This window comes from Trachurus japonicus, chromosome 9, assembly GCF_045865225.1.
Source record: "Trachurus japonicus isolate A0001 chromosome 9, Traja_1.0".
NCBI classification, from domain to species: Eukaryota; Metazoa; Chordata; class Actinopteri; order Carangiformes; family Carangidae; genus Trachurus; species Trachurus japonicus.
The window spans coordinates 37,314,342-37,341,057 of NC_140915.1; the positions used below are offsets into that span (position 1 = coordinate 37,314,342).

The following is a 26,716-nucleotide window of genomic DNA, read 5'->3' on the forward strand; positions in this document are numbered from 1 at the left end:
GGAAGAAGTAAAAGTTTAACTTAGACAAAAAAAATGTATTAAACCGAAACTCCTCCTCCAGCTCGTCAAAACAAAACGCTACTTTCTTATTCTGATCACTGAATCAGTTGGTTGGACAAAACAAAGTTTCATGTGTTGATGGGAAAATATAAAAAGGTGCTCTGTGGACTAACTGAAAAATGATTTGCTGGTTAATCAATAAAGATGGCAGGCAGGCCTCATTCCTCTCACCTCCACTGTGTAGGTGATGATAAAATGTGATTTAGATGCAGGTTCGATGTGATGACTTGTGTGAACTGACCCTTTAATAAGCTCCTTCTTAAACAACCTCTGTGGCCGCCGCTGTCCAAACACCTCTGATGCTGAGGGGCCGTCTCCATGGCTACCAGGAGGATCTTCCCCCTCCCTCCAGAGAAAGGAGGAGAGGAGGAGCTCCATGGTGGTGTGTATGAGTAGGGGGTGGTGGGGGGTGGGGGTGGGGGTGGGGGTGGGGCAGATTGAGTGGATCTCAGCCACAGAGTCTACTGGAGCGACACAGTGAGACGACCTCCGCTGCCTCCGCCTGCTCCAAGGCACCAGGAAGTCCGTTGTCACTCCTCTGGCCTCGGAGTGCAGTCCCATCAGCGCCACACAGCCTCAGTGGCCGATGTGCAATTTCTTCTCATACACACACACACTCACACACACACACACACTCACACACCACCCACGTCTGTTCAGAGCGCTCGGCATCTCGCAAACACGTCATTCGGCTCCGCCACCCTCTATATATACACATTAAATTCCATATCTGCCACACACACACACACACGTTGCGCGCGCACACACACACAAAGTACATGGGACATTCTGTGTAGCTCCTGTGCTCGTTCTTCAGCAGTGCGCCCTGCGTCCTCGCCCTCGGCTGGCGGCTCAGGCCCGGCTCGCTCTCCCGTCCCGGTCCCGGCGGGGCCTCAGTTGGAGCTGGCGGCGATGGGTTTGTCCAGCTCCAGGTCCAGGTCCAGGGGGGGCGAGGTGAGGTGCAGGCTGCCGTAGCAGGTCTTGCAGACGCGGCTGGGCTCGAACAGCTGCTGGCTTGGCACTGGGATCTTCTGGTCACAACAGCTGGCACAGAACACGTTACCGCAGTTCCTGCAGGGGAGTGGGGGGGCGGGGGGGAGGGGGACACAGAGCTGGGGGTCACTGCTGGACTCTCTGACAGAGCCTCTTCACACCCACAGTTACCATGCGCCTCCTTTTAGACCAGGTCCACGTGAGACCAGGGCCCTGTTCTTCATATGTGGAAAGACCTGATCTGACTGTTGATCATTTGTCTGTTTGTCCAAAGATACAAACCAAGAACAATAGAAACATGTTTTTATATTGTAAATGTACAGTTAAAGGGATACTTCACCCAAAATCGATAATTCACCAATCACTTACTCACCGTCATGCCAAGGAAGGGTTTGGAGAACTTTCTGATAGTGTGTATTTTGGACAATTCAAAAGTGAACTCTATCCGCCGCCATTATATGAAAATCCGCTGCCGGCCGGACCCCCCCTGGAACTCCAAAAGCGTTTTGATAACTCAGAAAGTTCTCCAAACCCTTCCTTGGCATGATGGTGAGTAGAAAATTGGTGAATTATCACTTTTTGGGTGAAGTATCCCTTTAATATTATTTTAGATGAGAGCATCACTGGTTATAAAATTACAAACAAAAAAAAGAAAGAAAAAGAAGAAATCCTAATTTAGTTGTGGTCCCAGAGACCAAAGGAAACGTATCCAACTCTACTCTTGTCTGACTGTTATTAGAATTAAAGGAGAAAGCCAAAAGCAGAGAATTACTGTTGATATTCATCTAAACACTAAAATCTATTTTAATTAGGTGCTTAAATCTTTTTCTCTCCTGGTTCTGAATCCAACACCTCTGCTTCACTGACACTGAGACATCTCACACCGCTGCTCTGCTTTCCCCAAATAGAAAACATGTTGCCTCATAATAACCACAATCCTTAAATAAATAAATAAATGAGTCCAGGGGTGAGACACAGAGCTGGCGGCCCACTGTGACTCAACGTAACTGGTAGCAGAGATAATGAACAGAGTGACTGTGACGGAGGCTCCGCTGAGTGAGCATTGGTCACGTCGTCGCCGCTGATGTGTGATCTGCTTAATATGATCAGAGTCAGAGCTGGAGAGACATGACAAGTACGTAATGGGTAAAGTGGGAGGGGGGGGTGGCTTTAAGTAACCTCTGTAGTAATGGTAACAGTATGATCATCACTAATTATGCTGCCTCCACTACAAAATAAATTTGAAGTCACAGTCACTCCTCATAATTTCACCCAAGATTAACAAAACTAAAACTAATCAAGAGTGTGAGGTACGAAGTGAGCAGCAGCAGCAGGATTAAAGGAGCAGCTTCTCCTGGATTAGAGAGCTCACATTTGAGGAACAGGACCCTAAAATGAATGAATTATCACCTTATTCACATATTTTGTGATGCTAATCTGATCACCAGGGAAATATGATAAAACAGGAGGAAAGCAGGTCTGAAACTTAAAGCAGTGAGTGTTTGATCCTGAGCTGCACTGGGGGTCTTCACGGCTCCACACTTCAGAGACACCACACAGGTCTGATCCGCTCAGGAGAGTTCAGATCATCTTATTATAGGGAAATTAGAAAACTTTTGTTTTTTTAACTGATCTATAAATATCAATATTATCGTCATTATTATTTTTTCTTTGTGACCACATGTTGATGATAATCAGTGATGTGTTCAGGTCTTGCTCAGATCCTGTCTCTCTTTTCTAAATATTCATTCATGGACGTCAGGTTCAGGTGGGTTTTCCACAGACCATTAAACTGCAGGTCCAGAATGTTGGACCCTGTGAAGACCTCCAACTCTGTACACTGCTCCTGTTCACAGTTTCCAGTCTGCTGTGGTGTGCCGCTACATGCCGGGGTTAGCAAGAGGTGCTCATCTACTCAGAGCTAACGTGATTATTCAGCCCATTCAAAAACACAGGTTACCATCACTGCACTGGAGGCTTCAGATACCCATGCTCAGATTCAGATGTAAGGCCATGCTCACACACTTACACACACAGCGGCCCCCCCTCTGCCTGCCTGTACTCACCATGAGCAGAAAAATATTTTAAAGGGATAGTTCAACATTTTGGCAAATTGGCCCATTGCCATAATCCCTATAGTTTTAGGAGTAGGTTTGTTACCTTTAATTGTCAGTGCAAGCTATTTTTAGAACGGCGGAGCAGAGCTGTGAGCTGCTCAGAGCTACGCTACGGCTACCTGCACATTCACCACGCTATGAGATAATAACAGAATGTTATGGACAGAGTTGTTTTCGAGGCAAATGCAGAGACTGCTTGCTGAAAAACTGCCCCCGACAGGAACACACATCAGTGGTTTTGCATGAATTTACCTCTGTCTCATAACGTTGTGTTATTATCTCATAGCGTGGTGAATGTGCAGGCCACAACTTGTCCACCAGAGCATTTTGGAGTTGTTGGATTGTGTATTTGGTGAGTTTGATGAGGGAAACCAAGAAATCCCATTAGCCTCCGTAGCGTAGCTCTGAGCAGCTTGCAGCTCTGCTCCGCTGTTCTCAAAATAGCTTGCACCGTCAATTAAAGGTAACAAACCTACTCCTAAAACTATAGGGATTATGGCAATGGGCCAATTTGCCAAAATGTTGAACTATCCCTTTAAAATAAAATAAAAATAATCGAACTGTCTGAGTCTGCAGCGTGTTACACCACCAGGTGGACCGAGTGGCCTTCTGTACCATGCTGTGCTGCTGGGAGGTGAGATGCACTGGGGGGGGGGGGGGGGGGGGGTTGGGGGCAGCATGCTGCCAGGTCTTGTGTTGAGGATGGCAGGGGGAGGGGGGAGGGGGGAGGGGGGAGGGAGGTGGGATGCTGATGTGGTGCTATGGCAGGAGGAGGGTTGAGGTTGAGGATTTTTTTTTCCTGTAGATTTTAACTTATCAGGAGAAATGGGAATCAGCCCTCGACCGAACACAGCCGAACCACTGGCAGCACCGTGCTCACGCTCACAGCCGATTACAAACTGCTGGATGAAAACACAGTGGCGCTGCAGGACGCACACTCCAGTCAGCACAGCTCAGAAATGAAGAGATTTCCCTGAAAATTCGCTGACAGCTAAAACACAATGAGGGGAAACCAGATGCAGCAGGTGAGGGGGGAAGGAGGGAGGGGGAGGGGGGAGGGATGGAGGGATGAGGATTAGAGGGAGGAAGGTGCAGCAATGGTGTGTAAAAAAAAAAAGGGTGGAGCATGGGGTGGTGAGGGGACAGGGGACAGGGGACAGGGGAGCCGGATCTCACCAGACCTCCTGGACAGGCTCCCTGCCACTGTAGAGGAGGAGAGGGGCAGACAATGGATAAGAGCTGCCTGAACAAGGGAGAAGACTTCAAAACACACTAAGACACACGCCCTGCTGAGGGGGTGTGTGTGTCAGCGTCACACACATTTGAGCAGCAATGTTGTCTTAACGTTTGGAGTCCAGGAAACAAACACAGATGATTTGTTTCCAACCAGATGAGCAGCTGGACATCCAAAACTGAAAACTGCTAAACTCTTTGCCTCTCTGTGTTTAAAATACATGAAGAACTGACATCAGTGAGGTGAGGAGGTGATAACACCAGGGGAAACGGCAGCAGCTGATAGAACGAGACACAAAGTTGAAATAAACCTAATGAATCTGCTGTTGCACCAAAATATATCCTGATGTTTTCAGGGAAACTTTTAATGTTTGCTCAAGACTAGTCAAATGTAAACACTGAGTTACAAATACCCCCTGTGATAAAGAGATGCTATCAAGCTGCATGATGGGAAATGGAGAATGTGGGTTTCTGGGCCCCTAGTGGGACCTAGAAGTTGGTATCTATGCATCAGATACATGTAACTAAAGTAGGCGGAACAATAAAATTATATCCAACCATGCCTATAATATACATTACAGCATATGTGAACCAATCAACAACTTTTGTCAATGGTCTGAATTTGAGTTAAGTCCAACATGAAAAGCTTCTTGAGAAAAGTCTCTAAGATTCTGACGTGAACTGAAAGCTGCTTCAAACCAGATCAGGTTTGGATGTATGTGAACACAGGAGACTGGTTCTGAACAGGAGAGGAGCTCTCTGTAACTCTCCAGCTGACAGAGGCCGGTGGTTACTGGCGCCCATAATGACTTAAAGCAGAAGTAAGCGGAATATTTGTGTTAATATAAGTCTTAAATAGTTATATCTTTCAACGGCAATCACTTACATAGAGTGTTTGGTCCGAAACACGGGTCTGTCAGTCAAACTTTCCTTGTATCCTACAACCTTTATCCAATGAGGAGAGAGAACGGCATAAAGGGGCGGTCCTCTCTGTGTGTGCAGCCAAGGGATGCGCGTGAATGTGGTGACGTAGGGACGAGGGTGGGGACTGCTAACTCCATCGGCTGACAAGAAGTTAGCCAAAACGACCGGATCGCTTACTTCTGCTTTAAGGGTTTGAGCTTGTGCAGCTTGATAGTCCTCAGTCTTTACCTGCAGTGGTGCTTCCTGGTGGCGAGCCAGAACCTGCTCTCACAGCCGTAACACTGGGCAGCCAAATGGTCTGGGTACCAGCGAGTGACCTGCAACGCACAGAGCAGCGTCAGCTCACAGCTCCGCACCACACATCGGCTCGGCTACAAACATCAGTCGCCGCTTCTGCGGAGATCCGAGGTCCATGAATATACGTGAACATGCAGCCCGAACTGCTCCCAGAACGCCACTACTACTCCCTCTCTGATCCATTATCTTCAGGTTAACCTGCTGCTCACCTCAGTGTCCTGCTTGTCCACCTGCTCCCAGCTGGCCTCGGAGAAGAGCTCTGTGCTGCAGCGTGACAAACAGTTTGGATCCAGGTTGTACTCCGAGTCTGTCATTGAGGTCTGCGTGGAGGGAAACAGAGTCAGGAAATGTTCAGTAATCGATTCAATAGGGATGTCACAATAACAAATTTTCTTGGTACGATTATTGTCAGAGAAATAATCACAGTCTTATGATTATCAGGATTATTATGCATTAATTAATTTCACTACTAACACTATGAATGTGAAAAATCAAATGTAGTCAAAATATACTTAAATTACTAATTATTTACACAAAATAGTTGAAGTATCTATTTAAGTGTGTAATATTTGTCAAGGTTTATTGGCAAAATCTGAATATAAATATATTTGTATAAGTGTATAATCGCTATAAAATAAAATTTGTTTGGTTTTCATAAGCCTTATAATTCTTCTTTTATAGCAAGTGTTGCCATCTTGCGCCGCCATGTTTGTACGGAATGGAAAATCCAGCCAACCAGAGAGCGCGTTTCAAGAGTTTCACGTTTATAAATAAACAACAGAATTATTTAATTAATAAATCAGAATACTAGACCTTTAATATAAGGACCGATTATTAATCCCCCAGTGGAAGTGTTTGAAATATTTTAATATTTTTAATTTAATAATCTATACCAAATGTTTACGCTAACATTAAAATTTCTACGTGAGGTAAATGGACCAGTATCTGTGCATTTACCTTTACTTTGGTGCACATCTGCCAATATGGTTCCGACATGATCTTTTTTGGAAAGTGACGGTATTTAGGAACTATTACGATAACTTAATTGTGGTGTTTAATACCGCGATTAATTGTGAAAACAAGTAATTGTGACATTCCTACAATGCAAATGCATGTGTTTTCAGGTAGAACCTGGTTTTTTTTTTTAGTTTTTATTATGGATCCCCATTAGTCCTCACCTTGGTAAGGACTATTCTGTAGTCTTGTTGGTACCTGTCGGTGTCTTACCACTTCATCTCCCATGTCTCCGTTGATCCTGTGGGAGCCGGGGTGCTGCTGGTTCTCCAGGCGGCTCCACAGCTCCTGCACCTGCTTCTTCAGCGTCTCCACCTCCATCTGGTGGCCCGCCTCGATCTGCCTCAGCCTCTGCTGGATGGCGTCGGTGTGCAGCGTCAGCCCGTCGTCGTCCAGGTGGCTGCGGGAGGGCTGCTCCGGGCTGACGGCGGTCCGCCCCGGCAGGGCGTGGCACCAGCGGTGCTGGGAGCAGCTGCCCCGCGGGTGGAGGATCAGGGAGTTGCAGCTGGCTAAGGACATCTGTCGACTCAGAGGGGCCCGCTCCCCGTTCCCTTTGGCCCAGTGAGGACCCCCGCAGGGCTCCGCGTCGGTGCTGTCGCCATTGCAGAGCCCGTCCCTGCTGAGGTCGGCACTCGCAGACTGAAAGGCACTGACGGAGGCTCGCTTGGCGCCCCCGTTTAAAGTCCTGGTGAAGCCGTGCTCGCCTGCCTCCAGCCCCTTCTCTTTCCTGGGGCAGGGTGCGCGGCTCAGACTGACGGGCGGCTGCGCCGGGGGCTCCAACCTGCTGCAGGCCTCTTCAGTTAAAGTCTCTGTTGAGCTCTCCATCAGAGAGGCCCTCTTACCCACCTGCTCCCCCGGCTCAGACACCCCATGGTCGGACGCCTCTTCCTCCTCCTCCTCCTCCTCCACACCTGGCTCTTCAGGTGAACTGTCCACAAAGCCGTTAGTTATAGTTCTATGTGCTGCGGGCTGCTCTGGCGCAGCTGAGCAGGAGTCACTGGGCCCGTGCACGACCTCCTCTTGTGCAGAGGAGTTGTCAACATCCTGCTTCACCAGATCCTCAGGTGCCTGAGTCACCTGAGCTGCCTGTTCATCCAGCTCCTCCGCCTTCTGGGTGGGCGGAGGCTCGTCGTTCTCCTCAGCCTCCACTACGCCATTTTCTGCATGGTGCCCGTTAGCTAAAGCTTCTCTCTGCATCTCAGTCCCGTTGACCTTTTCCCCCTCGTCCTGGTCCTCGCCTCCTGCTTCCTTCTCCTCCTCCTCTGCGTCAACAGTGTTTACGACCTGAGTGACAGCAGCGCTTCCCTCTTTCTGATCTGCTCCCGCCTCCTCCTTCGTGGCTTCCTGAAGAATATTCTCCATCTGACCTTCAGCCACTGCCACAGAGAGCTCCGCCTCCTCTGCGTCCTCTGCTGCTGCTTCCGGGTTCGCCGGGGCTCCCTGTCCCAGCTCGGCACGCGGGCCCCGAGGCTGTGGGCTGTCGTCCAGCTCCGAGTCCGCGGCGTCCGGGTAAGGCCCCACTCCGTTAGGTCGCGCCTCTTGATCCTGGTTGCCCCCTCCCTCCGGCCCCACCGCCATGTTGAGCTCCAGAGAGCGCCGGTGGTCCTGCCACTTCTCGTTGAGGCTCGGGTCGCTGGAGCGGCGGTTCGGAGCCAAGGAGCTTCCCAGCTCACATGCACTGGGCAGGTTGTCAAATGAACGAGTCTTTGTGCATCTGGAGAGGAAACGAGACAAAGTTATGCACTGAAACGGAATTTAACCCCAGCAACACCTCAAAATGTTTGACATTTGTGATTCAATGTGAAGCTGCACATAGATTCAGTAGAAAAATACCACAAATCAATCACAAATCAAGAAAACACAGCACAAACAAATTGACAGACAAGCATTCAGACTTGATCTCTTGAATTCAGCAACTTCCTGTTGCTCTGCCATCAAGGTGATTGTCGTGAGACGCGAGAGAAGCGGAGCAAAAACCAGCATCTGTGACCGCGGCGGCCCGAGCAGAGCAAAGTATCAAAAGCAGACGAGTTGAAAGGCCGAGCCTCTCCAGCTGTGGGAGTCCTCGACCTGTGTTTATCTTACATGAAGGAGGAAGAGAGGGGGGGTCAGCTGCCAGCGCGCCAGGCTCACCTGCCCAGTGGTGCATCCTCCGGGTTGGCACCGGGCACGGGGTAAGGGGCGCAGGAGTCGTCAGAGGGGGTGGTGGGGGAGGAGCTGGGCAGGTAGACCGCCGTCCACAGCATCAGGTTGCGTACGTGACACACCGGATGCAGAACCTGCAACGACGGCTGCGGATTTAACTCGAGAGAGAAATCACAGCAAAAATACTCTGCAAATAAATACTTGAAAGTTTGACCTCAATTCGCCGTGTGGATAATTGAAGAATCAGATCTCACATTAACGGCTTAGTGCAGTTCTGGGAGTCTGCTTTCCCCTCATGCTAAGTTAAGAAGTTCTAGTCATGACACCCACACACACAGAAATGCAAACACAAAACCAGCACTAACCTCAAAATGTAATTCTCAGAAGGCTGGTGAAAACAACTAAATCAAGTCAAGACCAGAACAATTACATCAATCTAAGAAGACATTATGAAATACATAGCTGCAGGGCTCATCTCATTTATCTGACAACTGGATCTGTAGGATTTGGAAAAACACGGCCTGAGGGGGCTTAGACTTTGGTTTCTTAATTAATTCCACTGACAGTTTTCTTTCCCCCTGCTTTGTCTTGATTCATTAATCTGTTGTTGTTTGTGTCACATTCTTTGTGAGCGTGCTTCAGAAACAGCGGACGTACGGTCTCAGAGTGGGAGGAGTACAGCATGTTCCTCAGCGTGCGGTTGGCCGGTCTCAGCAGTGACCACACCGAGCACGTCCTCTCCTGAACGTGCCGGTCCTCCCTCTCCTTGCCGCTGTTGCACAGGAAGGTGCCGAACAGACAGGAGTAGGTGTGCTGCACCAGCTTCACCTGCAGACACACACAGGCTGACATGTAGAGGCTTGTACAGACACTTGAGATATGATAATGAGAGCAGAGATGACAGGAATTCCTTCGTAGTAGTCGGGAACAGACCCAGACTGTAAACTCGTATCAGTGTCTCACAATCGGAAACTGAACGGGAATACACTTGAATCCATTTAGGTAGATGAAAACATTCTACAGTGTCTAATCTCAGGATCTAAGAAGAAGCCCTTTTGATTTCCACCACCGGTACGCACCAGGAAGGCCTCGTTGAACTCGAAGGAACAGGGAAACTGCCTCTGCAGCTGGTGAACGCAGTCCAGCCACTGCAGGAAGACAGGGCAGCGCTCATTCAGGTCGTCAGAGTTTTCCCCGTGGCCGCAGCGGTCAGCAAACTTATGGCCAAAGTCCAGCCACTCAGTCTCCACCAAAACCTGGAAGCCCTGCCAAAGACGTCACAAGATCATGTTCAATAAAAATGCGGTTTCACAATGCTTAGTGTAATCTAGTAGAGCTGCAATAATCTGAATTTCTGGTTAGCATCCATTTATTTACATGGGGAATTTAAATGAAAAATAAAATTAACATGACTGAACTCTAACAAAGAATGAAAGCAGAGTAGATGCGCACATCCAATCCTGTTCTAGGCCAGGTGCCGGATGATCAGGGGATCCAAACAGAGAAAAATAAGAGTTAAAGCTCCCAATTATCTTTAATTGACTAAAAAACATGCAACCTGTCAACCCAAATGGTCTTCCTCAGGCTACAAAGAAATGACATGGCAGGTGGCAGGTATACGTATATGTAGGCTGAAAGCCTGGTGACATCACACTTCTGTCAGCTGTCAACCAAACAGGCAGGCTTCAAATGAGCCACATATGGGCATATACAGTATAGGCTACTAGTATGCACAGAGGTTAGTAAATGACAATACAATATACACAATGTAGAGATTACTGTAGGGAAACACACTTTTTGAAAATATTTAGAGATTTTTAATATAACATTTCATGAAATTTTAGAAAGATTATATGAAGACATGAGATTACAGTTTTTGAATAGAGTATACTGTATATAAAATGTAATCAACACTGCTTGGAGATTAAAGACACCAGATACCAGTTCACAAGAAGGGCCTAATGTCAAAATCCTCATTAAGGCCATTGGGTGACTGAGAGAGTTTTTTAGTCAATTAAAGATAATTGGGAGCTTTAACTCAGTGTGCGGATATTCCCCCTTTTTCTAAACTCTAACAAAGGCCAAAGTCTTCTCCTGTACCTCAATAGTGCGGTAGTACGGGTCCAACAGCAGTTTGGACAATGCAACGATCTGAGGTGTTCGATCCCACCCGTCGGAGCAGTGCACCAGGACGGGCCGGTGGTCTCGATCCACGGCGTTGACCACAAGCAGCGCAGCCTTCAGCAGCAGAGACAGGTGCTGCAGCCACTTGGTGCTCTCCAGCGCAGAGAGCCAGCTGCGGGCACACAGACAGAAACACAGCACAAACATAAACACGGGACCACGCCGCAACGCCTCCGACACTAAGCGATGCCGCACATGTTTCATAAGGACGAGTAAAGTAAATCACAACGTGATCCGGTGCCACATACCGCGGCATTTATAGCCTCGGCTTGTTTGCGACACCGTCAACAACTTCTGCACAGCTTTGTTTAGCTACAAGCTCAGCTGTGATGTAACTGTGTTTCTGTGTCTTTCTACATTCGGAGGGGAAGTTAGAAGCTGCAGATCTGCAGAGATCTTTATAAAAACCTGCAGTTGTCAGGTGCTCAAAATCATAACTCACTAATCCAGCCCCTGTTTGGACAGAAGTCATGTTCAAAACATTACATGGATGGGTGATCAGAGTGAGACAGACATACAGCTTGACCTACTTCAATCATGAGTTAATGTTTCACCTGTCTTATCTTATCTAGGATAATAGCGTAAGCACTATTTGCAAAGTCTGTCTTGTCTATAAACATCAAGAGTCTGTGACTGAATGATTGGAGCCGCGTGACAGTTTATACTCTTTTATGTTTATGTAAGGCTCAGCAGCTGGTCACACTCATGGACTAATGCTCAACAATTAACAGAAAGAAGAGAGAAATCATTGTAGCCTGCTGTTCTGTGCATACACATTTACCAAAGCTGAAGAATATGACGGTGTGTGTGGACATGAACTGTGTGACCCTGTTGCAGCCAGGATGGCAGCATTTTTGTTTTCAGAGCCTGTTTTTGTTTTCTGACTTGATCGTCTAACCACTTTCAACAACGGCCTCTTAAGCCAGTGTGATTTAATTACACATCATTGTGGCATCGAGGCTGGGAGTGCAAATGGAAAGAGATCCTCCTCTTGGGGTCGAGCCAGGCTTTCTAAATCAGGCGCAGATGTACGATCGGGGCCAAAACACAGCTGTGATTACTAGTTACCTACAGTTACTACAGCGAAGCATGAGAGCTAAGGGTTCACAGTTTTAGCCCGCAGAGCTGTGGAGTCATGACTAGGGGAGGCTGGAGGCACTGCTGGAGGCAGAAAATAGAAAAAAAAACAAAAAACATTACTTGGCTGGATCAGGCATCTGAGTGCAGAGGAAACGCAGAGACTGGAAACTCTTGCGGATGGAGTGGATGTTGGCCATGCCCATAAACACCACCTCACAGTTGGGATAGTACTCTGGAAGAGGGGGGGAACAAATGAGAAAAAAGCACAGAGAACAATCACATTTGTGGTTAAGTGAGACGTTGATCCGTAGCACACGTTGACCTAATTCTGCCTGTAATCGGGGACAGAGTTGAGAGGAACCTACCTGGACATTCACAGCCTCCCCCCTTGGCTCTGTTGGCTACGGCAGCGGCGTAGGACCTGGCATCCAGGATGAGCAACTTGTGGGGTTGAATGACCAACGTCTCCACCTCTGAGCTGTTGGTCATGGAGGATTCTGAAACACACACACACAAAACACAGCAAAGTTACAACCCATGGCTGCAAAACCAAGTCAAAGACACATGAGTACGTGGCATCGTCAGAAAGTGTTTGACATAAGAAGTAACTGATCTGATCTGAGCGTCTGTGAACCTGCTGCTTCACACACGAGCCCCGACCAGTTGGGTTGCGCAAGAGCGTCAGCTGCAAATCCATGTCTGTGTGTGGCGGTGGGTGTGTGCTCAGCTGTGTGTGTTTGTGTTTATACAGTATGAGATGGTGCGGGGGGTGGGGGAGCGGGGGGTGAGGCTGGGTGAATGCGAGCTCTTACCAAAGTCTGTGTCGGGCAGGTCTGAGCCGTTGCTGTAGGTGCCGTTGGGCAGGTGTTTGCGGGAGCTGCTGTCCACGGCGCAGGCCTTGGCGATGGACTGGACCAGGTGCTCGTCGTCGTTGTTCCTCCAGCCCCACCAGCTGACCTCCGGCTGACCGCAGCGGGCGATCACGGCCCCGGTGCTCAGGTGCCTGTGGGAGCACAAACACACAGTCAGACAGGGCAGAGGGGGGCCTGGTTAATAGACTGTACAACGTAATTAACAAAGTAATAAAGCAGACAATAACAACTACTTCCATTATGATTTAATCCTACAATTTCTTTTCAAATCAATCAATCCTCAAGTGTATAGAATATCAAAGAATACTGAAAAATGTCACGTTGACCTCTTACAACAGCAGAAAACACAGATGAATTTGGTTTAGGGTCATATAATTAGAAATAGTAGAACTGGGGAAACTGGAATCACGATCAATGAGTTTTTCTACTGAAAAACAACCTAATAAATTATTAAGATGATTCAAATAGTTACTGACTGTCCGACTATTCATTTATCAATCATCAACTAAATCATCTGAGCCCAAAAAAAAACATTAAAGAGGCTGAAATATGATTCTTTGGTTTGACATCATTCCTCTTTATGAGACACAGAGGAACCGCTGGCTTTTTTCTTTTCAACTGCTGCAATGCACAAAGTTTAGATTTCTGGTTTGACTTGTTTTCCAAAAACAAAAGATCAAAGAAATACAACAACCGCAATTCACTGCAGCCATGACACGCTGGTACAGTCAGTAGTTTGGGTTGTGGTGAGAGACAGTAGTTAGTGTTGTGATTATCTACCAGCATTTAGCTGTAGGTTGTGGTTTTCCTGGACAAAGTAAACTCTGTCCAAAGTGGCACTAATCTAAGAGACATGAAGATATATACGCTTCATTCCTTCACTAACACAAAGGCCGATCTACACATGAGGAAGTTGACCTTCTGGTTTGAAGAGCGAGGGGAGAGACAAACACAGACCGACCTATAAACCACTGCAGGAAACCTCTTCCAGGAGCGGAAGGCTGCCACATTTTCCAGCTCCTTGTCAGTGATCCAGGCTGGCACCAGGAGCTGCTGAGGATAGCTGGGGCACAATCTGGCAGAGTGGAGAGAGGGAGAGAGCAACACATAAACAAGGAGAGAGAGGGAGAGAGAGTGAGGGAGGGAGGGAGAGAGGAAGCACCAAGGGCTGTGATAGCTGAACAAAAGTCTCTGTCTACAGACACCTAATCCTGGGCTGGGCCCTTATCTACCCAGGGTGCAGCACCAGTGGCGTACAATAACACAACAACTCACTAACCCGCCCACTTACACACACACACACACACACACACACACAGACATGTGATGTCCACTGCTGAAAGCTAAGGACGGCTCCATCTCCTAGCTGAGAGTGATAGAATCAGCACAGCAGCAGGTTATGTATCCTGAATGAAGGCTGCTATTACCTGAACTTGCTGTTGATGTCGGATATCCGCCAGGCGTTTTGAGTGTCAAAGCCCATCCTCTCCACCTCGTTCTTAAACCAGGAGGTCACATGCTCGCCTGCGGACGGAGCAGAGATGTCTGATAAGACCGCAGTGGGGCAGAGGGGAGGTTTTGTGTCGGGGTTAAGCGAGGACATGTGAGAGAAGATTAGTTACCTGGTCTGCACAGCTCGCCGTGCTGCTCCTTCTCGCCAGCGTACACCTCCATGCACCAGGCGTGGAAGGCGAAGGAGAAGAGGTCCTCCAGGCGAGAGGGAGGGCGAACCACCACATTCAGGCGCTTCAACCACTCCTGACACTGCTCAAAGGTGGAGAACTGACACCTGGGAACACAAAGGAAAAACAGGAGACAATGTTACAGGTGTCGACGTACGATGAGAGTTTACAGATAAGGGTTTCCAAACTGACATCTACATATATACTTTGTTTGTGGAAACCACATATTTCCTTATCAAAGAGTCAACAACTTCCTGTGTTGTTAATTTACAGCTACATCTGCATTACACTACTGCATCCTTGACTTTTACAGTTAAAGGGATACTTCACTCAAAATCGATAATTAACCAATTTTCTACTCACCGTCATGCCAAGGAAGGGTTTGGAGATCTTTTGGAGATAACAAAACGCTTTTGGAGTTCCAGGGGGGGGTCTGGCTGGCAACGGATTTTCATATAATGGCTGCGGATAGAGCTCACTATTGAGTTGTCCAAAACACACACTATGAAACATCCAAATACCTCCATACTGCTCGTCTGTACTGACCCAAGTGTCCTGAAGCCACCACATGAAAAAGTTGTTCTAAAAAAATTAATTTGATCTCTGTTTTTAGCCTTGTTGTTGTAGTAGCTCCTCGTGGCTCTGTTGATGTTTGTGCGCATGCGCGAAATTTGCTGCGAGATGTTGGTTCGTCGATGTAAACCATTGGATGTATGATGTAAACACATAGTGTGTGTTTTGGACGATTCAAAAGTGAGCTCTATCCGCCGCCATTATATGAAAATCCGTTGCCAGCCAGACCCCCCCTGGAACTCCAAAAGTGCTTTGATAACTCTGAAAGTTCTCCAAATGCTTCCTTGGCATGACGGTGAGTAGAAAATTGGTAAATTATTGATTTTGGGTGAAGTATCCCTTTAATCTTATGGTGTCAAGTCAAGCATGATCTCTGGATTTACTGTATTTTTCTTTTGTAAAAACAACCACTCTGCACAGATCGTCTTAAGAGGAAACATGAAGCTAAATCAACTTCTCTCCACCTTTTACCAACAGGAGGAAACAGCAGAGTGGGCTCCGGGGGCAGGACTTACCTGACCACTTTGCAGTCCTTGCAGGTGACGTGGAGCTGGAACATATCTCGACACTCCACGCTCTCTATAAGCTGAAGAGGGACCTGCAGAGTGACAGAGAGGAAACATCAACTCTTCACACAGAAACATTAAAGTGTATATACGACATACACCAACCAAACCCATGCAGTCAGTACAGGCGGTGTGGTAGACTGCACCAACAAATCATTAGGCAGATTAATGACGGTCAACATGACGATAAAATGCCTTCATGCTAAAAATCAGCCAGATGTGTTTGCAACATCTAATTTAATATATACTGTATGTCATTTTATAATCCAAACCCCATTCAGCCATATAGTGCTAAAAATACACAGGTCACAAATGACTTGCCCAGGTGCATTTCCATTAACTTTCCCTATCACACCACATCTCCCCGAGCCCTGTTAATATAAATAATCTTCTTAAGTTTGCATATGGGAGAACAAAAACATTCAACACTTGATCCTGAAGAGCTTGTATCTGCTTTTCCCTCTGGGCCCGGAGCCACTGTCTTATCAAATACAGGCAAACTACATGCAAAGTGCAGAACTGTCACGTGCATGTGACTTAAGAGCGTATTTTGAATGCTGCAGGGAAATACCTGTGCTGCTTTTGACTAAGCTCTGTTAATTAGCTACAGTAAGAGAACTTTCCAGCAGCACGGTGGGCTTACATAAAAAAAAAGGTGTGGCTCAAACAGCTGTTCACACACGGAGCAGAACCATGCACCATCGACATCCAGTCATCAGCGGGTCAAGCTCCCAATACATTAGTGCGATGACAGTGATGGAGAGATTTTCTTCATGTGTTAAAGGATTGACAGCTTGAATGCTTTGTGCGAACAGATTCCCCACCACCACACGTATTTTTTCATCCCGTCTACGTTAATCCGGCACCTGGTGTTAAACGGGGTGAACAAGCAGGAGTCTACTCCTCCATCATCAGCTGGGTCACAGACAGGCACAAACAAATTACACACACACAAACGATACAGTCGGCCACTCCACACCGTGCAGCTCCGCTGGGTACTTACTGACACCTCACAACAACAACTCTATCCAAAACAAAACAGAGAGAACAACAATGAACATGATGCACGTCGGAGTCGGAGCTACTTTTGCCGCCGTTGATATATTTCCGGATGTTGGAGCATCCTGCCACTCCAACTTAATTCCTGCCCTCTAATCTACATTCCCTAATCTGGCCACCATCAAAATTCCTGAGCTGCTTGTTAACAGCCTCTCGCTCTTTTCCAGCACCTCCCCTCCCCTGGTTTGTGAGCTCTGACGACTCCGCCATGTGATGCAAATAACTTGTCAACACGTCCAAAATGTGTGTGAGGAGAATGTTGGCTCTGTCTGATGTGAGCACAGAGAACCGGAGGCTCATTGAGGCTCCAATTAAGCCCAGCTACACGTGACGGGGCGGCCAGTAGCAACAGGAAACACCGATGGACGCACTCACCAGAACCACAGAAAAAGCTGCTTGCTTTTTTTTTTTTATCATACATGAGCTTCGGTTACACGCCACAGGTCCCAGATTTGAACGTTGCTTAACTCAGCCGGCCACTCAAAAAATTCTGCTTCCCTCTTAATATTCCTACTTACATCTTTGAAACATTTCACAAATACATACTTTTTTACTTTCTAAAAGGCTTAACAGGTGTAAACATGTCTATAATGCGCAGTACAGAGTGTTCTCAGCAGTATGTGCTGACTCCAAATACACAACAGTAGACATATTGATTGATAAATGAATGACATATCAGTGTCTTGCTCAACAGACCATACTCGATATGATCAATTAGGGCTGCACAATTAATCGAATTTTAATCACGATCACGATTTTGGCTGCCACGATTAAATTAAGATGATCGTCACGATTATTAACATGTAAAAAAAACGGGCTGTGCTGCATATCAAATCAAGCGCTTTCTCAACCAATAGTCCGCCAACCACCAGGGGGCGAACGAGAGGTCAGGGCTCCATGAAGCTGCCTAACTAACAAGCGAGCGCATCCTCCCTTTACATGTTGTTTACAGTCCAGAGTGTGTGTCCCGGCCGGTCTGCGCCTTCAAATGCTGCTGTACTGTGTCACCTTCTGCGCCCGGTGTTACGTCTCACTCATAGACTGTATGGATCTCACTCTGCAGTGAGAGTGAGACGATGTCGGCAGCAGACGGTGACAGTAGACATGACGTGTGTCTGTGTCTGGGCAGCACCTCCAAAGGCTGTCTACTGTCGCCGTCTCTCTCTGGATCGGATCGAGGTCGGGGTGGTGGTCTCAAAGCTGGACCGAGACCCCGTCACCCCACGCGGCCGTTTTGGTGTTAATTACATACCGTACGTCGTGTAAATAAAACGTTCCGACCGTGATCATAACGGCCGGTAACGGCGATCTATGGCCGTTTTGGTGGCAGCACAGTTGAGCCAGGCCGACCTGCTGGACGCTGCCTGTGTGAAAACACTTGGTCTGTTCATTAAATGTTTTTAATTCGTTCCAAATTGCTGCTGAACCACCCGTGCTGTGCTTTGGTCCATGCTAGACAGACTCTTGCCCACACATCTCTGTGTATCATTGATGGCAAAAAATTAATTTTTACCTATAGCCTACTTTGAAATTACATTTCAGAGCCTGTACTTTCTTACTTTTATTTGAGTAAAGGAGTTGAATCAGCAGCTACTTCTACCAGATTTATTTTTTATTTTTTGTTTTTTACACAAGTATCTGTACGCTACTGTACAGAATGACACCTCTGCACTCTGCAATGGCATTTATTTTTCGCTAGCCCTTTGTCTTGGGTAAATTTTATTTTAGGCTATTATTTATTTTTATTTTACGTTTTATTTTGAACTGAAAGCCTTGTTCCCATAGCCTATTGTTTGTTTCAAATAGAAAGTGCAATAAAAACATGTTTTATCTAACATAATGTATAATCGTGATTAATAATCGTGATTTCAATATCGACAAAAATAATCGTGATTATCATTTTGGCCATAATCGTGCAGCCCTATGATCAATTTATCGTTGTTTCTAGGCAACAAACATACAGAACAGAAGCAGACGTATCCGTTACGATAACATTATTGACTGTTACCTGCACTTGCATTGATGATAATGTTTGAGGGAAGGAAATGAAACAAACAGAAGCGTTTTCCTGCAGCACATGATTTGTCATTGCACAACTTTCCTGTTGTCATGTCTGCACCAGAGCAGTGGGATTTTATATCCGTTTAAGTGGCAATAGAGAACAATTTCATGATGATGGTTTTTGCTTTTTACTTTTTATTTCTGAAGAAAATAAACAGTAACACTTTATAAGAAGTACACACTATTAAGCATTAGTTAAGCTTTATATACTGAATTCATCATTTATAACACATGAATGTAGTTTATAAACACAGTTAAAATGTTTTACTTATCATTGATAAGCACTAAACTACATACTAATGAGTATTCATGCATTATAAATGAAGAATTCAGTATTTATTAATGCTTAACTAATGCTACTTATTATAAAGTGTTAGTGAAAAAACATTTAAGGATTTGCAGGTAGGCAGATTGTGAGATTCTCACTGCATATAACAGAGTCCACATATGTTGAATACATATGTACAAATGTGTAGGATATTTATTTCTGTGTTGTTTATGTGTTGCAACAAGGGAAATTTACTGGAGCTCGTCTCACAGCAGGAGATAAGAACTGTTCAACACATAGTCCAGTGAATCTCCACTAAGGCACATGAGACTGTTTTTTAGAAAGTGGCCGCACTTTGTCACAAACCCAGTCTCTCCTAATGTGCTGAAAAGGGACAGTGAGAGAGAGGGCGCCACTATTATGGATCCCCTCTGGAATCACTGGAACCATGGCAACAACAAGTGCGGAGAGAAAGCAATGCGGGGCGGGCAAGTGTAGAAACACAAGTGATGAAGAGTCACGCGGCACTGCTGCCAGTGCAGATCAACTCTGAATGGCCTGGTCACCACAGCGCTGGCACAATGGCCCCAGCTCTGCCCATTCACAAAACATTAATAGATTCACACGGCCTCGAGTGGAGACAATAGAGCTCATTCTCCAGTTATTTCGAGCAGCGTGAAAGAGATTGTCTGATCTTGAAGCTCATCGGTCACTTTTCAAAGATACTTACGTTGACAACTGACTCTTTGAACTTGATGTGTAGGCGGTAGTTGGACATCGCGATGATGGCGTCCTCTGCTCTCCCCACGTACTCTGTGAACTCCCCATGCAGCTCAGGAAAGGGCACCTAGCAATAGCGGGTGATAAAAAAAAAGATGTCAGACTAACTACAGAGTTACAAAGAGCAGCAGTGATGAGGCTGGTATTTCACTAGACTATTTTGCAACTTGTATCAACATGTTGAGCACTTTTACTATGGCACCCAGGTCAAATATAGTGTTTCACTCCTGCAGGTGATCTGACTCATAAGTATAATCCCTCCTTTTGCACAAAAACCTTCCCATGAATAACTGAACTGTGTAAAGCAATGGGTCTCAAAGGTGGGGTCCGGGCCCCCCCAGGGGTCCTTGAGTGGGTTCAAGGAGGTCCCCAACTTTTTCTTGAAATTTTACCACTTTTATTCTAGAAAATTTAAACTTTTTTTTTTAAAGAAATCTTACCACTTTGCTCTAGATTTTTTTTTTTGAGTTTTACCGCTTTTTCAGGAAATTTTTTTAAAAACTTTTTGGGAGAAATTGTACCACTTTTTTCCAGAAATTTCTCTATAATCTATCCAAAAAAAACACGCCATTGGCCCTAATTTGTACGTACATTGACTAAAAAAGTATCATTCTTCAGTCTCAGAACAAATGTTTGTGTATTTCTGGTGTTTGCTTAAAATTTTTGCCCAATGGGGGTCTGTGGTCTTATTTGTGTCAATTTAGGGGTCCTTGATGTAAAAAAGTTTGAGAACCACTGAAAGGACCCAGGAGCTCAACCACCTTTCTGAATTGTTTTCTCTGGTCAGGTCTCGGACACACAAAAATGTCTGTTTCCATGGGCTGCAGCAGTCGCTGCAATGCACATCACCAACTGATGAAATGGAAACTTTCCAAGTTACACAACTATCACTTTAAATACCAGTCGCCAGCTGAAAGAACGTTCCAGCACTAAACAGACGACGACACAACTAGTCATACAATGTAAATGCCTGGAATGACCAGCTGGCTAACAGCCAGCTCTGACCTGCAGCTTGTCTGAGCAAAAACTTAAAGTCCTCTCTCATTCTGATTTTTCATGACAAAAACTTTATTTCTAGCTCATTTATAGGGATTCAGAATCAGACCTCACTTGACTTCTGACACTTTTCAAAAGTGAAAGGAAGTCACGAGAATCAGGGTGTTATGTAACTGACTGGGTCACATATTTACACATAACTGTCAGCACAGAGATAAGCAGTGAGGCCAGCCGCTTCCTCACCTGCATGTTTTCCTCCTCCAGGACGGGGGACTTCTTGGGGAAGATCTGATTGGCCTGGATGCACTCCAAGCTATGCTGCCCCTCCTCCTCCTGCAGAGAAAAGGCCCATTAACTATTTACCGAGCTTGAGTCGGTCACACGCTCACGTACAGTGATACAAGCACTCACAGCTTTGACCACAAAGCTGCTCTGCAGACATTACCTGAGGAATTAAAAGGTGCACAAGACCACTATGGTAGTAGTTTTTTGGGGAAAATGTGTGTGTCAGTGAATTGTTTTTTTCCCCTGCCTCCTCTCACATTATTTGGAAACAGTAGAAGTGTCACAAGCCAACGTCTCTGCACAAGCCCAATTGTGACAGAGATGATTTAAAACAGACTTGTCAGGGCAGCATTTACTGGTGTGTGTGACTGTCTTATCTTTCCCACCCACACTGTAATACATAATTCACCATTATCAGCCCTTGTACCACGAGCGATGGTATTAAAAATGGCAATAACATGCAGTCCTTCATAACTGCAAATAGACATAGTAAATTATCTGCAAGACCTTGACAAAACATCACAGTTATTTCTAATTCTTAGAAGAGGTTTTTATCGGCCGTCTGTAGGCTTTCTTTGAGACCAAACGTTTGAGGTCACAGTGGTCTCGTCCAGGATAAACTCATTTCACAGAGGATGCCTATCAGTGGGGAATGCCAGACACGGATACACAGGCAGAGTCAGGGATTTTTCCTCAAGGGCAAACTGGTGGAAAAAATTGCCTGGCCTTGTGGTGACGGAGATCGACGTGAATCTATGGCCCGTGTTTGGTCAGGAGCAGAATTTAGTCTGAACGCTGTGCAAAGAAAGATTAAGGTGGTCGAAAGAGATGGCAGATAACGGACAGTGGCAGCACATCCTGTGGGATGCTGGCTCAGCATTAGCCGAGCTGACACACAGAGTCGCCACGGCTGGAGGAGCAGTGTGCTGGGGGCCAGCCAGGGGGCAGCCACCATGCAGCAGCATGCCAGGAGCAAAAAAAACAACAACAACTCACACTCAATCCACCAGTTATGTCACGATGCAACAGTAAAACACAACTTTCTGCAATGAAATGTGAAAGCTGTCCTGCTTAGGCAGCAGCCTTGGACGACCTTTGACACTGTTACAGCTGGTGTTAGCGAGGGCTTCCTGGTAAACAGGCCTGATTAACACTGAAAATCAATGGAGAGTTTCCGATTCTGCAGACTGCACACAGGACACCAGACTGACAGCAGCTACTCTCCAGAGCATTCATAAAGCGATGGTAGCGGTACTTTACCATGGCCCCTGTGAAGGAGTGCGGGTCACCCAACAAGGAACTCCGGCCTGGACCAGTCTGTACAACAAGACAAACAGACATAATGCATTTAAATTATAGATGTAATCTTTGAGACATAATAAAACACTTGTTAACCACAAAACTCAAACTACTTTTTTGTCCTCCAGCCTGGGGTGAGATATTGTGCAGCCAGAAATTGTGTTCATTATTGTTGAGTAGAGAGCGACCTTTTTAGACACAGAATTTATAATAAAAAAAACATCAAATTGTTGTCAAAGAATTCTGGCCAAGTTAAGTAACCAGCACTGATCTCAGGTCAGTACTGTTTAACTGATTTTTGTTAACAAAACTTACATTGGAGAGCATCAATATTAACGACCTTTCTTTTAAATTCAGTCAATAGGTCTTCAGGGTTCAGCAATTCCAATCAGCAGGTCCCCGCTTTATCTGACAAAACATCAGTTTGCTTGAAACTTGATGTCTTTCGGTTTTAAGAATTCAATAATTGTTCTTTGGAGGAGGATGAGGTTGTATTGTATGTTTTAAATCACAAGTTTATCAGGGCATCCCAGTGGCTGAGGGGTTAAAGCACCAACCAGGAAACCTCACTCTTTAATGTCCCCGTTCAGCTCCAGCCATAGACCTTTGATGAGTGTCATTCCCCATCTCTCTACTGTCCACTCTCGCGTAATACCCCAAAATATACTTAAATGATAGGCCTGTTAATCACTTAAATATTGTAATTCTGTTTTTTTTTTCCTCCAAATGCTCACATTAAAGGGACAACGAGGAGTTCTGGAAAGCGAAGTGTTTTCATACTACATTTACCATGAGCCTCCGTGCGCACGGTGAAATTATTGGACCTGTGCAAGGCGGACGTCTTGCCAAGAATGTTTTCATTCATCACGAATGAAAGTCAGAGGTTCGAAGACGATCAGATACCGTCGTAGTTCCGACCATAAACAGCGATTCAGCAGCGTTATTCTCATGACCCGCCGGGCAGCTTCCGCCAAACCGAAAGTAAGGAAACGCTGGTCGGCTCGCCCAGCACTTCCACCATTAATTAAAATAACGATAGAGACAAAACGATATATATTTATCGAAAATGGAACCATTAACAAGTGTGGGTAACGTAGATTCATCCACATTAATGTGAGACTTTTTTATAACCAAATAGAAACTCCTCGTTGTCCCTTTAAAAGAGGAAATGCTGAGTTGTATCTATCATCACTGAAATGATACAACCCACTAGCATCCCATTTTTCTACGATAATTTTCAGAGCGTGTGTTGGAGTGTTGAAGAAAAACAACACGCCTGGACAAACAGTGTTTGTGATGTAAGCTTCAGGATTTGTGAATGCCTTCTCAGGGAATGTGTCGAGACAACAGCAACTAAGTGAAGCCCATAACTGACCAGGAGACTGTGAGCCCCATTCAGCCATGTTCAAAATGTTCAATAGAAAATCTATTCTACATGAAATGGCACTGTAAGGGAAGACTGCGCCAGTGACAGGCAGCTGGCCCATGGCCTTCAGTAAAGCTGGTAGTCAATTAGTTCCATTACATTTAGTAAAGAGGGACTAATGTACTGGTGGCCACACATTCAAAGAAAAAAAGTACATGCCTAAAAATGTCACGTAAAAATAGTAATGCAACACATCATTTAGACTTACCACAGACAATCAGTAACGGACGATGAACAGTCCTGGTGATCCTGTTTGGAAACTCTCACACGTAAGACATGGAAATCTGTGGAAATTAAAGCAAACATGCAAGTGAATAATGAGCAAAAGATTTGCCTTATAAACGTGTCTCTATTTTACAAACAGCAGACTTTTTCACTGAGACATTCAAGCTACAGACGCTCTTTTGATTCCCTGGCAAATATAGCTGTACTGGTGGTCACAGTGGCTTGCATGTGAGCTCAGAGATACCACTTAAACTCAGTAGTGGAATGGGGGGGGGGAGGAAGCTGGATCTTAAAGTACTAAACAGTCTCACCAGCATAAAGACATGGTCCAGTCATGTGAGGTGGTCATCCTTGAGAAATATACCATGAATCATTTTAAACCGAAACCGTTGCTGCCACATTTGGAGGTTAATATGAGCCATATGAAGGAATGGCAGGTCAAACCAGAGTGGTTACCTGCCCAAAAATTTGGTTAGGCACACATACATGGTAGGGATATTTCACAGCACTTGGTTAGAGAGTGGTATTCATTTTCTGCTAAGTGTACAGTCGATGGTGAATATGTCATTCATCAAGAACACAAGCAGATCAAGCTTTTGTTTGAATAATGTTTAACTATGATGGTGTTCGGAAGCAATAAAGCCAAACATCACTCTTCAAAACAAGGCACCTACGCCAGATCTATCAGAGTACAGGCCCACAAATAGTGGTAAAGGTCAGCTTCTCTTGCAGAGCCTGAAATCTGATCTGAGAAGGTCAGTGAATGAGCTGCTCAGGACCTCAACACACCTTCTCAAACACATTTAAGATGCCGTGGGTCAGAGAGATGACAGAAATCCCACTGCTCCACCTGCAGCAGAGGCCCTGAGCACCGCCTGGTCGTAGAGAGAGGCAGGGGGCAGCGAGGGGGAGGTCATTACCTCACTGGCCGAGCAGTCCAGCCTTTTGCTGCCTGTGCTCCCTGATAAAGCATATCTGCCACACGCACACGGCTCTGTTTACCGCAGCAGGCTCATGACCCGTGGCCACGGCTCAGTCTGGCTCTTAGTTCAGAGTCACACAAGGAAAGCTAAGCCCCTTAGAGCCTTAACGTTACTCCTGTCCCGTGACCGGCCACCATGCATCACAGGGGGGCAACAATATCGGGCAAATAGCCTGGATCTCTTAACTGTTACCAGCTAAGTTAGCTTCCGACAGGAAAACCGGCTGAGAGGACGGCCTGCATGACTGACAGACAGACAGCTCGGCTGAGTCGGCCGCGGGACAGCAGCAGTGAACATAACAATCACACCGAAGGATTAAGGATCACATAAAAGCATATATGTCGTGTCTGAAAAATTAAATAGTCAGCTAGCTGAAAGTTTGGGCCATGGTTTCTCTTTGCCATTGAAACGTAAGTAAAAGGTCGATAATAATTTTCGTTAGCTACATGAATGTGACGTGGGCAGCTCAAAATAAGCCATGGCTGTGCGAAACCAGAACCAAAAACAGGTCTGAACCGTAGTCTTACAATGAATGCTAACAAGCTAAAAGCTCATAATGTTAACAACTGTGGCGAAACCATCCGAGCCGAGCAAGAAGTGAGAAGCTACCACGTCAGTTATTCAGACAGGTTGGTCTGATACACAACTACTCATGCCAATAGACAAAAGTGAGCAGCTAGGTGCTGTTGCAGCAACTATTCCTCCTCTCTGGGTAACGTTGAGCTAGATTTTCCTGCAGCTAGCTAACGTTAATAGTTAATCAAGAATAACACGTCGATAAAGTAATGCTGGCGTCCTAGCGCTGAGCCCAGAGAGGATATTTGGACAGCAAGCAGCAGACAGCAACATTACATTACAACTATGGTGCTGCTGTGTTGCTTTCTCACGGTATTTCGTTGTTTGTTATTAGTAGCGGCAGCGCTGTCCAGCAGCAGCCAGTGTAGCGGCTAGCTAGCTCGCATTAGCCGGATGAGCTAGCTAGCGCCGCTCTGTGTTTTTGTTGTTATGAGATGGAGGGCGGACCCCAGAAAGGAGGCCTCTGTCAAAACACACCGAGCAACGGCCACAGCCGGCGGACTCACCAGGCGAAGGAGCGCGGAGAAGTGAGGAGCCGAAGATTCATCCGAAGCCCGTGCAATTACTGAGCAGCAAACACACCTCGGTCAAATAAACATGAGTCATATCCGAGCCGAGGCCAGCTTCACTGCGTCCCTTTCCAGCGGAGAGCCGTCGTCGCCATCGCAGCGAAATTCTCCAGCCCAACAACCTACGTGACACGTGACGTCATTGCGTCAGCACGGTACTCCGGCGCGGGGGGAGGGGCTCGGTACACAGTACACCACGCGGTACTACCATGTAAACACTGTGTGCCGTAGGCTGTCCAGATAACTGATGTAATAATTACTGAATATAATGGACACGAATGGTCGAAAAGCTGCTAATGAAGCAAACTGTGAAAACGGCTTAGTGTTGCAGATAGTGAAGGATATAACACAACAATAGGCCTACAGTACGTTTATGAATTTGTTTGCATGCATTAATCAGCACTGTGTGTTCATGTACCTAGGGTGGTCATTCCTCACCATAAAGAAAT

General features: G+C 46.2%; 1 protein-coding gene across 6 annotated transcripts; it reads right to left on the reverse strand.

Annotated features, from left to right (window-relative positions):
- Positions 1-26,397, reverse strand: mtmr3 (myotubularin related protein 3). 6 transcript variants are annotated; one of them, XM_085787721.1, is made up of 22 exons: positions 26,205-26,397; positions 24,123-24,198; positions 22,450-22,506; positions 21,148-21,237; positions 19,859-19,975; positions 16,744-16,764; positions 15,690-15,772; positions 14,542-14,708; positions 14,347-14,443; positions 13,881-13,994; positions 12,860-13,050; positions 12,413-12,544; positions 12,168-12,279; positions 10,884-11,079; positions 9,863-10,048; positions 9,441-9,611; positions 8,772-8,917; positions 6,852-8,352; positions 5,834-5,944; positions 5,556-5,644; positions 4,347-4,373; positions 176-1,131 (listed from the first exon to the last, which is right to left on the reverse strand). In XM_085787721.1, the coding sequence occupies exons 3-22, from the start codon at positions 22,450-22,452 to the stop codon at positions 954-956; spliced, it is 3,732 nt and encodes a 1,243-aa protein (XP_085643847.1). In that variant the 5' UTR covers positions 22,453-22,506; positions 24,123-24,198; positions 26,205-26,397; the 3' UTR covers positions 176-953. The 6 variants fall into 6 exon arrangements, with proteins under 6 accessions (XP_085643848.1, XP_085643847.1, XP_085643849.1 ...); XM_085787725.1 differs by having other exon boundaries at positions 948-1,131; positions 4,352-4,373; XM_085787722.1 differs by lacking the exon at positions 16,744-16,764 and having other exon boundaries at positions 1-1,131.
- Between the last annotated feature and the right edge of the window lie 319 nt (positions 26,398-26,716).